This window comes from Mesocricetus auratus, unplaced genomic scaffold (genome assembly GCF_017639785.1).
Source record: "Mesocricetus auratus isolate SY011 unplaced genomic scaffold, BCM_Maur_2.0 Super-Scaffold_6730, whole genome shotgun sequence".
NCBI lineage: Eukaryota > Metazoa > Chordata > Mammalia > Rodentia > Cricetidae > Mesocricetus > Mesocricetus auratus.
In genome coordinates, this window is record NW_024429184.1 from 831,728 (window position 1) to 847,984 (window position 16,257).

General features: G+C 45.5%; 1 protein-coding gene across 4 annotated transcripts in view; it reads left to right on the plus strand.

The window, feature by feature from the left end:
- The window catches only part of Susd1 (sushi domain containing 1), a 116,360-nt gene that overhangs the window by 63,028 nt on the left and 37,075 nt on the right, over nt 1-16,257 (plus strand). For all 4 annotated transcript variants that reach the window (XM_040737774.1, XM_040737780.1, XM_040737771.1 and 1 more), the window contains 2 exons: nt 2,969-3,078; nt 6,523-6,715. In XM_040737774.1, the coding sequence (XP_040593708.1) occupies nt 2,969-3,078; nt 6,523-6,715 (303 nt within the window). The remainder of the gene's footprint in view (nt 1-2,968; nt 3,079-6,522; nt 6,716-16,257) is intronic.

Genomic DNA, 16,257 nt, shown 5'->3' on the forward strand with positions numbered 1-16,257 from the left:
CCACCCTCTAGAGTGTCTGTGTGTTCTGACGTGCAGTTAGATTTGGGGGCTGATGGACACTCATCACTGGCTTGTCCTGTGGCCTGCCTACATCCCTCCACAGGCTCAAGTTCTCTAGTCCTCCCTCTGCAATTCAGAGATGATGCACGTTTGCTTGGGAGGTAGGTTGCTCTGAGCCTCCCATAGCGTGGTCTCTTCCACGCTGGGCTAAGTGTAGATGTCTCCGTGTGTCTGCCTTGCATATGGCAACCAACCTTTCCTTCCGACCCAGATGCAAATTTTGACCCATTTTTAGTTATTCTCAGTCACTTCTGTCAGGAGTGGGCGTGGGAAGCAGAAGCCAGATGCCTTTGTTCCCAGCACCACCCTCCTCTGAATTTAGATATAACGGCTGTGCTGCACGGGGACTTGCCGACAGCATTTCTGCTTGGGTTTTGTTAGTGTGCTGTCAGACAGTATGTGCTGTTTCTTCCATGCGTTTCATACACATATATACATGTGGTGCTTCTCAAAATCCTGTGGCTGCTCCGGTCGCCCCCCCCCACGTCCTCTTGAAAACTTTAAACACTTCGAAGATAAAGGAGCTATGACAGGTCTTCACATTCTTAGAACTGTATTTTCACATGTCCCGGTTACAGTCTCTCAGCTAATTGCCTTGTGCTGGATGTGTTAGCAATATCGAGAACGCTTTGGGCAATCCTGATTTTTGACTGGGATAATTTGCCGTTATCATGAATATTTCTTTGGTGACACAGACTCGCAGAGGAGACTTACATATTAAAAGTGGTTGTAAAAGAGAGTCTCCCTGGTAGATGTTTGGGGCGTAGATGTAGCTCAGTGGGGAGTGAGGGTTTGATCTCCCCAGCACTGTAGAAAGAAAACAAGTAAGCAAACTACTCCTTTTCATTGGTAGAGTGTTGGGGAAGTCCTTTGTATATGTCAATAAAGCACTGTTGGCCAATAGGGAACCAAGATAGGTGGGACTAGCAGTCCAGCAGGACTCTGGGTAGGAGAAACACAGGAAGTCAAGATGTAACCACCATGGGGTAGGAAGCCCAGAAATTTCTCCGGTAAGAGAAATACTTAGATTAACAATTATGGGATAAATACTTAAGTCAGAGCTAGCCAGTAAGAAACAAGCAAGGCCAACAGCGTCATAATTAATATAGCCTCCTGTGTGTTTATTTGGGACTGATGCGGCTCTGGAACCAGGCTGGCGGGAAGGCTTCCCTTTACAGTAGAGAATGTAAAGGCTTATTTGTTAGGAAATTTGCTTTTCCTTAGAGATGACGCCTGGACTTGGAGCGAGTTCTTTAATTCATCCCATGAGGGTCTCTTCTGTTTGACAGCATGAAGAAAATAAAGGATTGCAGAAACGTTCCACCTGCAGGAGGTAGGGATGGCTTTTTCTAGATAATGGTTAGAACAAGCCTGCCTCCTGGTTGTTAATTGCCCTAGCTGAGCACAGCTAAGGAGCTGGAGAAGTTCTGTCTGCTGTGAGAGCATAAATTCTGCCACGTCGTCTACTTTCTGGTCATTTTCTGGTGGAAGGCACCAGCCCTGAGGTTCCCAACCCACAGTTTTACTCACTGTTCCCCTCATTCTCAAAACCTGTATCCCCCAATATGCTTCAGGGCATTTTAGCATGGCCCATCTACCTGCATGGTACCCCTACCTGCTACGGAGGTCACATGGCTTTAGTAGTTTACAGCAGTATTTCACTCAGTTCTCCCAACTGCCCACGATGTAGGAAAACAAGCTGGATAAGTTGATTCCGCAGATGAAAGAGTTCCATCAGAAACTCTTCCTGAACTTCACCAAGTTCATACAACTCAGGAGTAGATGCACTTCTGGGTGTGGTGGTGTGTGTGCCCCTCATCCTGGTTGGGAGAGGGTGAGGGAGAAGGATTAGGAGTAAGAGGGCCAGTCTGAGCTGCCTAGCAAGAGGCCAGGGTTACAAAGCGAGACCCTGTCTCAAAAAGCAAAACGAGGGGCCTGTAGAGATGGCTCAGTGGATAAATGCTTTTGTTGCTGTTGCTGAAGAACTGAGTTTGGTTCCCAGCACCTACGTGGCAGTTCACAACCATTTGTGACTGTAGTTCCGGAAGATCTGATGCCCTCTTCTGGCCTCCAAAGGCATCGGCAGGCATGTGGTGCACAGGCATTCACGCAGGGAAAACACTCATAAAATGAAAGGAAAATCTTTTTAAAATTTTATTGTTTCATAATTACACACATTTTGGTCATATCTTCTCTACATTTACTTATTTTTTCATATTATGTGCATTGGTGTTTTGCTTGCTTGTATGTCCCTGTATGAGGGTGTCGGATCTCCTGGAATTGGAGTCATGGACAGGTGTGAGCTGCCATGTGGATATCGGGAATTGAACCCCGGTCCTCTGGAAGAGCAGTCGGTGCTCTTCACCACTGAGCCATCATCTCTGCAGCCTGAAGAATAAATGAATCTTAAAAACAAAAACAAACCCAGAACAAATGAAAAACCAGAAAGGAGACAAGGGCTGGGGAAATGGCTTGGTTGTTAAAGTGCCTGCCGTGTAGACCTGAGTTTGATCCCTAGATCCAATGTAAAACACCCAGCAGAAGCAGAACACACTTGTAATTCTAGCACTGGGAAGGCAGAGACATCAGGGGCCTCCAGATTCAGTGAGAGACTCTGCCTCAAAGAATAAGGTGGAGAGCAATTGAGAACACACACACACACACACACACACACACACACACACACACACACACACACACACACACATATATATATATATATATATATATATATATATATACTGTAGAACTAGTACTTGAGTCTAATTCTGTAAAGCCAAATATAAATGCAGCAGTTTTCATGTTAAATACCCTACTGGCCCTTAAAAATGTCCCAGCTGTACTTATGTTCAGCCATGATTCGTCTCCTTGGTGATTCGACCTTTTTATATGTTCTCTTGTCTTCTAGAAGATGATCTCTTAGAAGATGGTGGAATTCTCAATATTTCAGTATTTAATGAAACGTGTCTGAAGTTGAACAGGCATTCTAGGAAAGATGGATCGGAACAAATGTACCAAGTAAGATGGGCTCTTATTCTTACCTGTTACAGAATTCTTCAAAGAATAGAATGATTCATTCCCATAATGGGTATGCATTATTCTTTCCCTGAGCATCTCTCTTGCTCTTACCCCTGAGCTTAAAAATCTTCATCAGACACGTCTTTACCCGGAACTGTGACTCTCCTTTGCAGAGCCCATGCTTTGGGGTGTGTCCTAGCATCAAGTCTACATTACAGTATCTTTAGTAAAACCACTACTCTGCTTACAAAATGCGCGGGCTATCTCCAATGGACGGGCCAGAGTATTTAGAGACTTCTGATGCAAGGACTGTCTGCACTGCTTGGGATGCCATTTCTGGAGATGAATGCATGTTAGATGGCCGTAAGGAGGAACTAGGTTGAAAGGTGGTACTGTATACGTTCCATCATTTTCCCGCCTACGATTTCACACTTAACGCACTTAACATTTATGTCTTACTTTGCCTCCAAATCTACACCTTGGCCATGCATTTTTAAAAAAGCTCGTTGTGTGGCTGCTGGTTCTCATTTAACTTCAGTGTTCTTCTACACCCAAACTCAAATCATAAGCAAATTTAGGAAGTAATCGGGTTTACTTTGATGTCATGTTTAGTGCCTAGCAACTCTGGCAGTGTGCAATAAAGTTAAAATTAATTATTCATTCTATAAATATTTAGCAAGAGAATATCATATATTATGACATGAAAGTTTCAGTTCAGACAAAAAGGAATGCACAAATAAACAGGCAGCTGTAATGCGGTATGAGTCTTTGATAGAAATGCAATAAATAATGGGATGGGACTCTGTGTGTGTGTGTGTGTGTGTGTGGTGTTAGCATGTGCATGGTGCAGATTCTCAGGTGTAATTTTTAAAAATATTCATGTTTTATTTTAGCGTGTATGTTTTGTCTGCATGTTATGTATGTGTACCATGTGTGTGCCTTATGCCCATGGAGGCCAGAAGCGGAATGTTAGATCCCCTGGAACTGGAGTTCTGCATGGTTTGAGCCACTGTATGGGTGCTGGGAATTGAACCCAGGTCCTCCATGCTCTTAACTGCTGAGCCATCTCTCCACCTCTCCCTGCCAAGGTGTGATTTTTTTTAAGAAGCAAAAACTATACTGTGTCATAGAAAATGCGTAAGAATCAGCTGGGGTAGGGGTGAAGGAGGGAGTCATGGGTGCACAGACGGCGGCTAGCGTGACAAAGCAAAGAGGAGTAGGCAGGAGGGGGGCGGCGGTGAAGATCCAAGTGGTGACTGGCTGGAGCCTTGCATGCTTTGATTATGAGTGTCTGTGAGGAGCCACTGGAGGACTGTAAGCATGAAGTGAGTAAGTTTCCATGTGGGAAAGAGCCATGGGGGCAAGAGACACATTCAGGGACCCAAATAGCTTATTCTATTTGAATGGCTTTTCAAATTAGTACTGAAAGTGTTTTATTATAAAGCTAGTCAGAGACTTGGTTAAGAAAACAAGTGGCCGGGCGGTGGTGGCACACGCCTTTAATCCCAGCACTCGGGAGGCAGAGGCAGGAGGATCTCTGTGAGTTCAAGGCCAGCCTGGTCTACAGAGTGAGTTCCAGGACAGGCTCCAAAACAATACAGAGAAACCCTGTCTTGAAAAAACAAAAAAACAAAAAGCAAACAAAAAAAGAAAACAAGTGATCCTCGGGCTGGCTGGGGAGATGGCTCAGGAACTGAGTTTGGACCCCATTGCTACCTAAAGAGCTGGGTACAAATGTGTCAAGAGTATCCCTTTGGCCATTGGCCAGTCAGGCTAGCTGAATCTGTGGGCTCAAGGTTCAGTGAGAGCCTGTCTCAAAAAGTAATGTACAGAGCAATAAAGGGAGACATCCAACACATCCACAGGCAGGTGAGCACATGTGTGCATGCACACACACACACACACACACACACATGCGTGCACACACACACTACACTAAACTAATTGAAGAATAAAATTGAAAAAGAAACTGAATTTTAATGTGTCAAGGATCCATTTATGTAATACATGAAACATAGATAAATACATGGGGGGGAGTGGACATTCAAACCCTGTCTGCCTAAGAGAATACACACATTGTTCATATCACATATGGATGTGTTACCTGTATTGGAGAGTGATCCAGAAGAACAGGGCATCACGAAATCTTGTGATCGTCTCTGCTAGTGATGCTGTCTAGACCCTGAAGCATGGCAGTGGATGGCTGGAAGGAAGTGGAGGACATTCTTAGCATTGAGCTCTAGGAACTCTGAGGCCAAGTTTTGATCGTTTATCCTTAAGGATACCAAGAGAGTTGGAGGACGTGACTGAGGTGAATCTTATGAGCCAGTTATCAAGATCTTGGATGACCCGTGAGGAAGGCCCAGTAACTGAACGTAATGAGGAGGGATGGAGGGTGGTGAAGCGGATGACAGGAGCTTCAACTGAACCATTGAATTCGCAGTATCCACCAGATAAAGTGTCCTGGCTGCTGAAGTTTGATCCTGTCACTCTGGGATCATCACCAAAGTGTTTCCCTTGTGACTTGCTTGCTGTTGCTTGAGCGGCATGATTCAGACAGCAGTGTGTGTGTGATGTCATCAGCTTTTTACCAAGCTCTGACAGGAAGGAAGGAGCAAGGGAAATAGCATTGCACTGTTGCTTTAAGTACTTACACGGTGGGTCTTGTCTGTGGATTTGTCATGATGAGAAAAATGGAAAGAATGTTGCCTAGTAGCTTCAGTACAGTCCCCTTCACTTGAGTGAGCATCAAGGGATTGCTTTAGAATACCCTGTCATCTTCTCCATCTGAGATATGTTTATTCCTAGCAGTCACTGGTTATGCAATTTAACCTTAGTCCTACACCTGGCTGAGAGGAAAAATGGGTAGCATAGGCACAGTGGCCTTGCAAAGCTTGACCTCAGTTTAGCTCACCGGTGTCTTACAGATAATCCTAAGAAGATCAACAGAAGGAAGTTTCTTGTCCTACCTCTGATGGGGGATGTCCTACTGGGTATATGTTTGTCTTATTGTTTGGTAAATAAAGCACTGTTGGCCAACAGGGAAGCAAGATAGTGGGGCCTAGAAGTTGAGGAGGAGTCTGGGAAGTGTAGTCAAGAGGAGAGAATTGCCATGTGATCCCGGGAAAAAGAGGATGCATGAGGCTGGCATCCTCAGTAAGATAAGACCTTATAGAAATGTGTGTGTGTGTGTGTGTGTGTGTGTGTGTGTGTGTGTGTGTGTGTGTGTGTGTGTGTATTATGGGTTAATACTTAAGACAGAACTAGCCAATGAGAAGCCCTGGACATTGGCTGACAGCACTGTAACTAACAGAGTCTCAGTGTGTTATTTGGGGTTGACGCAGCTCTGGGACTAGGCTGGTGGGAAGAATGCTTGGCTTATAGTCTAGAAATCTGCAAGCCAACAGGAAGCTAATGCAATGCTCACTTTCCATCTTGTGACAGGTGAAAGTTCTGGGTCAGAGGTGGTATCTGGAGAACTTCTATCATACAACTTTCTTTAACTTCACAACAAGAGACCCAGCTCCGGAAGTGTGTTTAGATCTGTACCCAGCCACTGATTATACAATAAACGTCACACTTCTGGGAACCACAGAGCCTCGCTCGTCCCAAATAGCCATAACAACGGCACTAACAGGTAGGCACAGACGCCTTTACGTTTTTTACTTCAGGACAACAAATTAGATAGGAGGGTTTAATGGTACAATGTGGGGAGCATAAATGACAGGGTCAGGAGCCCCATGTTCTAGTTTTAACAAACTACCAACTTAGCTTTGTGTTCAGGATGCTGATATCTTTCCAGTCAGTCCCTTTGTGAAGTGTTTTGGCTTCTGGAGGGTCCCGGCAAGGAGATGCTGCTTCATGTGGGGGATTCCAGGCAACCTTAGCGTGAGTTCAAATTCACAGTGGCTCTGGCTCTGAGGATGCTGATAGAGACAATGAGAAACGTTCCATGAAACAGAATATCATGCCCGCTGCGTTGGTCCCTGGCAGAATCAAGAGGGCCGAGGTTGGGTCGTACAGGGGCATGGGCACATTTAAAGAATGCTATGGTCCATTCTCAATATGAGATAAGCTAGAGCGCATTGGAGTTCCACGAGGCATTCATTCCTTCTCTCCCCTTGCTGGAGGCAGGGGTCTGTTTGTCTCAGGCCTCTGAGGGTTAGACAAGGTCCATGTGACTGAGCCCAGGATCCAAAAAGGTGAGCAGGGCAGCCTTAAGCCCTAGTGTGTTCACTGGATGAGGCTTTGTGTCCCAGGTCTATGAGATGGGCAGTTTGGAAGGGGTACAATTTCTAAACTATAGGAGAAGATGACAGAAATTTGTTAAGGATTTAAAAAGCCACTGCCATGAGCCAGATCAGTGATTTGGCCATTTTTTGTCTTTTCTGTAGAAATGATATATTAAAAACTGCTTTGTGTTCACTGGTTCCTTGGATTTTTATTATTATTATTATTATCTTATTATTATTATTATCCAACAACCTGACTCAGAGTATTGGTCTAATGACATTCGGGCTCCTTGGAAACTCTTCCTTTGTGGATTTTCCTAGAAGCCACATGGAGGTCAGCAGTGTTAACCACACCATTCCTGGCCAATGCTGAGGGACACAAGTTCTCTCCCATTTCTTTCCCTCCCTCCCTCCCTCCCTCCCTCCCTCCCTCCCTCCCTCCCTCCCTCCCTCCCTCCCTCCCTCCCTCCCTCCCTTTTCTTCATATTCCTTAGAGAACCTAGCCACCCAATACTTTGCACAAAATAGGCAAGTGTCCTCCTAAGGCACATTGCTGGACCCCTTCTACCATTTCTTGAATTCTTTGGGCTTAATAGTCATATTTTGGGGCATCCAGGGAAAGACGCTGCCCCTCTGAAGGAAGCCACAGAATGAAGGGTGTGTCCCTGTCTTCCGGGACCTCTGTTTCTGCTTCCCTTTTGTTCTTAGTGGGTAGGGGGTGGGTAGTTTGGCCTTTGTACTTAAGAGAATGCAGTTCTCACTGTCCATCTCAGGAGTTGGCAAGCTTGGGATCACCAGGAGAGGTATTAAAGCAAGTTCACAGACTCTGTCCCAGGAGTTCCAAGTCAGTAGGTACAGGTGTGCACCCAGAATCCAGCTCTGCCCTGCTGATTCTGCCAGACCACATCTCGGGTGGTGTGTTGTTTCAGCTACAAACAACTTAGCTACTTCTGGGCAACTGCAAGGCCCGTGCAGGCAGAGATATGAGAAAGAATGGAGGGAGAGAAGGAGAGAGGAATGACTAAAACATTTCTATATGCTCATGTCCAGGAAGCTAGTGCAATGGAATTGGACTGATCTCGCGTGTTTCCTGATGATCAAATACCCACTTCCTCTGTTTCTGCATTCCTGATTCAGAGACGCGGCTGCTGTGTAGCTGGGGCAGCTCTTTGTCCAGTCAGTGTAGTCACATTTTGTCGTGAGAAACCAGGTCTTGACCTTCTTTTCCACATGGGATTGCACAGGTTTAGTAGACAAAGTATCATCTTCACTGTTCTGGGCGATTCCCAGGATGACCTTCAACACAGATTCTATCGTGAAGTTACATTAGAGGAGGTTTAGATGTAATGGGCTTATCCAACCCGTCTTGGGCTGAATGGCTGTGGGCAGACAACCTATTACCCACTTCTTGGAAGCTAGGGCTACATGAAATACCACAGGCTGCAGAGATCAGCAGTCTGCGTCTTGTTTGCTCAGTGACCCTGTAACACAGGAACTCTGTGCAATAGGAAATGTGACCCTAGGAATGGTAGCTTCCCGTCACTCAGGTTGTGTATTTACTGTTCCTTGAGGTTGGACGAGTGAGGAATTGCCTTTCCCTTTGTGGAATGAGTGTAGCCGGGAAGCAAGTGGTCACCCTTAGCACACTTGAGCAATGGGACTGACCTTTGCGATGCTGAATGTCAGGGCTTGAACACGGATATCCATGGTCACCTCAGGAATCTGCATTAGGAAAGTAATCCACGCTGCTTCCAGGTTCCTTAAGGCCACGTCATGTATGTTTAAGAGCATGCGTGTTCTCTTCACTGTCTTCAGCGGGAATGTACATGTTTATATGTGTTTAACTATTTATAGAATGAGCATGGTAAAAATTTAGACAAATTAGAAGAGGTGGGAGCTGCCATTGTTTCTAGGGAATGAAGCTTAGAAACATCTAATCTTTTCATTTCACTGAGAAGTGGTTCATTTATTTTTACTTCTTTGAGTAGAAAGCCTGCAGAGTTTTCCTTTTTCCTTAAAATGTAATCATGGTATTTGGGGAGGTTTTGAGGTCATTTTGACTCAGCTTTCTTGGGTACCTAGAGTATCATTTCAATGTTTATATCCAAATATGTTTTCAGTTTTGTAAGATTATCTTGAATTATACTTTTAAATATCAATTCTGTCTCAATGTTTTTCTCCCCACTTCGGAGGCCCTAGTTATGCATATGTTGGACTTTTTGCCTGTATTTCATTTCAGCCACTTCAGTTTTGATCTTTTGAGCTTTAAAAAGAAAGAAAGGAAGGAAGGAAGAAAGGAAGGAAGGAAGAAAGAAAGAACCCTCACTTTAAGCCAGGCCTTTAATTCCAGCTCTTGGAGGCAGAGGCAGGCAGATGTCTATGAGTTTGAGGCCAGCCAGGTCACATACTCAGACCCTGTCTTGAAAAGAAAAAATTAAAAAAAAATCTTTCTCTACTGTCTTTTATTAAACTTTATTCACATATATTTTTCATAGACATCAAGACATTTAACTTTTATTCCCAACACCCTCTTGCCCCTTTCCTTCACTGATTTCCTGAATTCAGTCACTTCTGTTTCATTTCCTTCCGACTTTATGTCCATTTCTGTTCTTAGTTTTGATTTTCTGACTGGAGATACTCTCTCCATATCATCAGACGATTATTTGTTGTGTATCCTTTTTTCTTCGTTTGTGAGTTTTTAAACAAGGATACTTTGTCCAAGCTGCAAGGTTTTGGTTATTAAACCTTGCTTTTGAACAGAGACTACGCCAGTCTATCAAGTCACGGACTGCAGTGGTAGCTAATGATCTTAGCCAGGTTAAGAGCGCCCCCTTCAGTCCTGGGGTGAAGTGCAGTTGCTGAATAGCACTTTTGTGTTTTGTGCTTTGGTTGAGCACGAATCATCTGTTCTAGTTTAGGGTTCTTCTGCTATGGGGGATCTTGCACTGATGTTCACGTTTCTTCCTATCGACACGTAAACTCCAAGGCCGCGTGCACATTCTTCCTTGAGCAGTGACTTCCTCAACTGCTCCCCAGCAACTTCATATGTCATATCCTTCCTCTGTAGCCAGGAATCCGGTGACACACTGGTCTCTCTTCCTATGTTTTCACCCTGAAAGCGGCATTTCTTTTTCTGTGAAGGACTCTAGCTCCTTGCCACCGCCCCCCCAACACGCAGGGCTCTCTGCACAAACCACTTGTAGGAAGTTGAGAGGACTTGGCTGGAGTTTGGTAGTTACTGTTACGTTTAAACTTGTTGTGTTCTCTCTGCTTTCCCGGTAGAACGACTGCTGTGGGCGTGCATTTGTGTGTTCACTTTTGTGTGCGTGCGTACAGACCCGAGGTTATTGTGAATGTCTTCGATTGTCACTCTCTACCTTCTTTTTTTGAGACAGCGGTCTCTTACTGACACTGGAGTTCACTGTTTCCGACAGTCCTCAGTGTCCCCTGTCGTCCCCCATCCCCCCACTCCCACCCCACCCCCAGTCCTTGGAGTTGCACATTGCAAGCTACTGATCCTGGCGTTTTTTGTTTTTTGTTTTTTGTTTTTGTTTTTACGAGACAGGGTTTCTCTGTATTGTTTCAGAGGCTGTCAGTCCAGCCCGGCCTCGAACTCACAGAGATCCGCCTGCCTCTGCCTCCCGAGTGCTGGGATTAAAAGCGTGCGCCACCAACGCCCGGCTCATCCTGGCGTTTATGTGGGTTCTGGGGATGTGAACTCAGGTCCTCATGCTTGCTCAGTACATACTTTACCCGCCGAGCCATTGTTCCCAGCCCCAACATCATTGCTTTTTACTTTGTTTTACCTGCTTCTCCTTTTGACCTGAGGAGTATTTTGGGGAATATGTGGAGAAATTCAGTTTCAAGGGATTGAGGTTTTCCTTGGACTGATTAGAACTCTGATCTATAATACGCTCTTAAGCACTGACTTTCCATCTGATCTGTGTCTTATTGGCTCAATTTTTTTTCCCTACCTAGAACCCCTCCTTCTTTTCCGTAGTTCACATATTACTTCTTTTACGTAAGTTTCCTTCTTCCTGGATTCCAACAATTGATTTCAGGTGGGTTGGCACCATTTTCCCTGGAACCAGACTGCCTAAATTCAAATCTACGCATTTGAATAAGTTACTTAAGCCAGTTTGTATCTTAGTTACCTTAAGCCGTGACTATGGGAGTGATGTACTTACGTCATGGGTTTGTGATGAGCACTTGCATGGGTTAAGTCACATGGAAAACCAGTCTATATGTGGCAAACTGATTTCTGTAAAATGTTAAGCATTGTTAATTTTGTCTTGTTACATGCTCCCTTTGTATTTTTGTTACGCTTATATAATGGGTGACTCCTCTCCTAAGTAAAATTAAGAGGGTATATTAATTTCTGTTGCTGTTGCCGTGATAAAACACTCTGACAAAAGCCACTTAAGGGAGAAAGGGTTTATTCTGGCTCCAGTTGAAGGGTATGGTCACCATGGTGGGGAAGCTGAGGCAGCAGAGGCTTGGAGCAGCCGGACGCATCACACCACAGTCCAGCCGCAGAGAGTAGTGAATGCACACTGCTGCCACTCAGCCCACTTTCTCCATTTCATACAGTGCAGGGGCTCCACCCATCGAGTGATCCTGCCCATAGTTGAGACGGGTCTTCCCCTACAAGCTAACTGAATCAACAGTCCCTCACAGGTATGCCCAGTAAGTAGCTAGTTCCTCAGGCCAGTCCCTAGGCCAGTTCTTGTCCAGTTGACAGTGAGCACTAAGCCATCACCAGGCAGAAGCCAAGTATTCTAGTGCCTCTATTCCGCCAGGCTAATGTCCGTCTCCTTATTACTGATGGCTTCATTTGAATGACCAGGACAAGCTGTGCCCGCCCCTCTCCTCCTCACTGGGAGCACAAAGGTGATAAAGAACCCCACCCTGCCTCAACCCCAGAGCTCCCAGTTTAATGAGGACCGTTGACAAAGATCACCAATCCAGGGCATAAAGAGTGCGGGGTTCTGCTGAGGAGAGAGAAAGGGATACCCAGAGTTCCCCCAGAGTGGCTCTGCAGTGTGAGGGAAAGCAAACTTCCAAAGAGTGCTGAAGAGAGCCAGGTTTCTGTGGGGCATTCTTGCAGGTCTGGTTTTTCAGCTCCATTAGTCTAGATTAGATTGACCCGCCCGGGGATGGGGGAAGGGAGAATGGAGGGGTGTCCAGGGACCTGAGGTTTGCAAGAGGCACATGACAGCATTCCCAAGAGCAGACAGTGAAGGGGCATCTTGCTTCTTTTATTTCTTAACTCTTTTGTCCTTGCAGTATTCTTATAGGCATACTTTCTTACCTGTTCATATATTTTCATCTCATTCTTTTTGAGAGGATAAAATCCTATGGTGTAAAGATGTGTAGTATGTCTTACTGATTTTAAGATCTTCATTTTCACATTTTGACATCTATAATCTCTTAGAGTTGCCTTACAGCCAGGTGTCTGTCTTCTGCTGTGCCCATCCTTACCTCAAATTGGTCCTAACTTAGTATCATCAACTGTTTTGCAGTGCCATTTGACGTATTTAGCTACAGACATTAGTGATGTTTGTGTCTTGAGTTTCATTGCTATTTTAGAAAAATTTCAAAGTGGTTTGACATGGAGGCAATGCATACTACATATGGAAAACCATAGAAACAACAGCAAGGTGTGACATCAAGCATCCGTCAGTGTCAGAATGCTGTCAGGGCTCACAGGAGAAGCTAGAAAACATGGAGAGCACTAAAGAAATCCTGGACTAGGGATGTAGCTCCATCACAGAGTGATTGCATGCTTCACAGAAGGCCCTGGGTTCCATCCTCAGTAACACACACACACACACACACACACGCACACACACACACACACACACACACGAAGAAGAAAGGACAGAGGGAGAAAGAAAGGAAGGGGGAAGGAAGAAAGGAGGAAGGGAGGGAGGAGGGAAGGAAGGAAAGAGGGAAGGAAGAAAGGAAGGGACCCTCACTAAAACTCTAGACAGTACATAGAATGATAGCACATGGGTCATGGCTCAGTAGGTAAAAGCTCTTGCTGCGTGTGCTGGCTAGTTTTATGTCGACTCTAGAGTCATCAGAGAAGAGGGAGCCTCAGTAAGATGGGTCTATAGGTAAGCCTGTAGGGTATTTTCTTAATTAGTGATTGACGGGGGAGGGACCCAAGCCCATTGTGGGTGGGGGCCACCTCTGGGCAGGTGGTCCTGGGTTCTATAAGAAAGCAGGCTGAACCAGCCATGGGGAGCAAGCCAGTAAGCAGCACACCCTCCATGGCCTCTCCATCAGCTCTTGGCTCCAGGTTCCCGGCCCATTTGAATTCTTGTCCTGACTTCCTTTGATGATTAGCCGTGATCTGGCAGAGTAAGACAAATAAGTGTTTTCTCCCCCTATATTAGTCAGGATTCTCTAGAGCAGCGAAAACGTCTACAATGTATGCGTATGTATGTGCGGAATTTATTAGAATCACTTAAAGTCTACGGTCTAACTGATTCAACAATGGGTAGACTATGAACTCCAAAAAAGTAGGCTGTAAGGCCAGTGAAAGAATGGGCGGGCTTGCTAACAAGTCAAGGGCAGGGAGGCAAAGAGCAAAAGCTTCCTGCTTCCCTGTCCTTACAGAGGCTTCCAGCAGGAGGCATGGCCCACATTAAAGGTGTACCTTCCCACCTCAAGATCCTAATTAAAGACTTTCGTCTTCCTGCCTTAAGATCCAGATCAAAGGTGTGTGTCTTCTGACCTCAAAGGTCTGAGCTACGAAGCGGATTCACTCACTTCAAACCAAGCCAAAAAAAAAAAAGTCTCTCACGGGTGCGCCCTCCGTTTCTTGATTGTAGCTTACTCCAGAGGTGGTCAAGTTGACGACCAAGAATAGCCATCACACTTCCCACTTGCTTTTTGGTCATGGTGTTTCCTTGCAGCCATAGAAGCCCTAACTAGGACGCTGTGGGTACTAGCTACTTTTCTGTTGCTGTGGTGAAACCGCTGCAACCAAGGCAGCCTATGGATGAGAGAGTTTATTTGGGCTTATAGATCCAGAGGAGGTTAACTGTCTATCATGGTGGGGAGGCAGGGTGGTAAGTCGCAGACATGGTAGCTGGAGCAAGAAGTTAGGAGCTCACGTCTTCAAAAGCAAGCTGGAAGCAGGGAGAGCAAGGTGGAATTGACAGGATGCTGTGGCCACCACCTGAAGCTTTCCAAAGAGCACCACCAACAGGGAGCCAATGGGAATCAAACTGCCACACTGTGCAAGCATGAGGACCGGAGTTCAACCCGTGTAAACAGCCAGCATACCCGTGTGTATTCCCATAACCATAGCACGGTGGGGATCGGGGCCAAGACAGGAGTATTACTGGGGCTTGTTGGCTGCCAATGTAGAGACAGTGAGAGACCCTTTGTCAGGGGAATATGGTGGAAACTGATAGAACAACACATCTGAAGTCCTCCTGTGGCCTCCACACGCATGGGTACACTCCTCACCCCCACCTAGTACAGACACTGGTACTGCAATTAAAAAGTGAGACATCTTAGATAGGAAATATGAAGATGTTTTAAGAATATTTACTCAAATCCTGTTACATTTTTGTTTACAACATGATAGAATATGTAGTGTTTATATGTGTCTGAAAAATCTTTTTCCTGCTGCATAATTTGATAACAAAACACTAGTGATTGTTCATTGGGTAGAGGTTTTTCTTTTTTTAATAATGTACAAGATACTGGTGTCCCAGCTGGGAGTTGGTGGTGCACACCTTTAATCCCAGCACTCGGGAGGCAGAGGCAGGCAGATCTCTGTGAGTTCGAGGCCAGCCTGGTCTACAGAGCTAGTTCCAGGACAGCCTCCAAAACAATACAGAGAAGCCCTGTCTCTAAAAAAACAAAACAAAACAAAAGATACTGGTGTCTCATAAAGGGATATTATCTTAAATTTGATGAGATATGGCTGATCTTTGCATACACAGGTGGGCCCTATATCTCTATAAAATCGAGTCTCAGGAGTGGGGCTACCAAGACAGGGTCCTTATAAATCACCTTCACAGAGGTTGTGTCAGTTACGTACATACTTACGGCAAATGAAAGCTTGTTAGGAAAAAATGTTTTCACTGGCATCATATATGAGCACTCTTAGTGCTTGAGTGTTGGGGAAGTCCTGTTATTTGCCTGTGCATTTGTCAATAAAGTACTGTCTGGCCAATAGAAAACCTAGATAGGAGGGACTAGGAGTCGAGGAGGATTCTGGGAAGGGGAAACACAAGAGAGTCAACATGTAACGCCATTGGGGTAGGAAGCCTGGAAACCTCTCCGGTAAGAGACATACTTAGATTAACAATTATGGGGTAATTACTTAAAGCAGAGCTAGCCAGTAAGAGACAAGCAAGGCCAACAGCTTCATAATGAATGTAGCCTCCTGTGTGTTTATTTGGGACTGATGCGGATCTAGAACCAGGCTGGCTCCGCAGAGCCCAGGCGACTGGCGGGGGATAAACCAAAGCGGCTAGCAAAAGAAAAAGCTTCCCGTAACACTTGAGAGTCCAGTAAATAACAACTGCTTTCATTTAGTGCTTAGGGACTGCACCCTGAACCTCGCCTGTGGCTAGGCAACCCTCTAAACCGGAGCTACACTCCAGCCCCTTACCCTGTCTTAATTTGGAACTTAGTTGCTATTTAAAGGCCTGTTAGACTTCCGCTGGGAGTCGCCTCTTCTGTTTTCTCCCATCTCCGTGCTGTTTTTAGCGCTAGCTATCAGGCCGTATTACCTTTGTCTGCCCGCCATCAAACACATGCACTGAATGGCCTATGGTTCCAGAAGTTTCTCTTTCTCCTGGTGAAGAGGGCATGGCAGAGCAGCATCCACTGTGGTGGGAGTTGTGGTGGCGGCTGTTTGTGTGGGGGCGCCTGGACTAGGGCAGAGAACAGGCTACAGTTTACACAGATCCACCCCTTC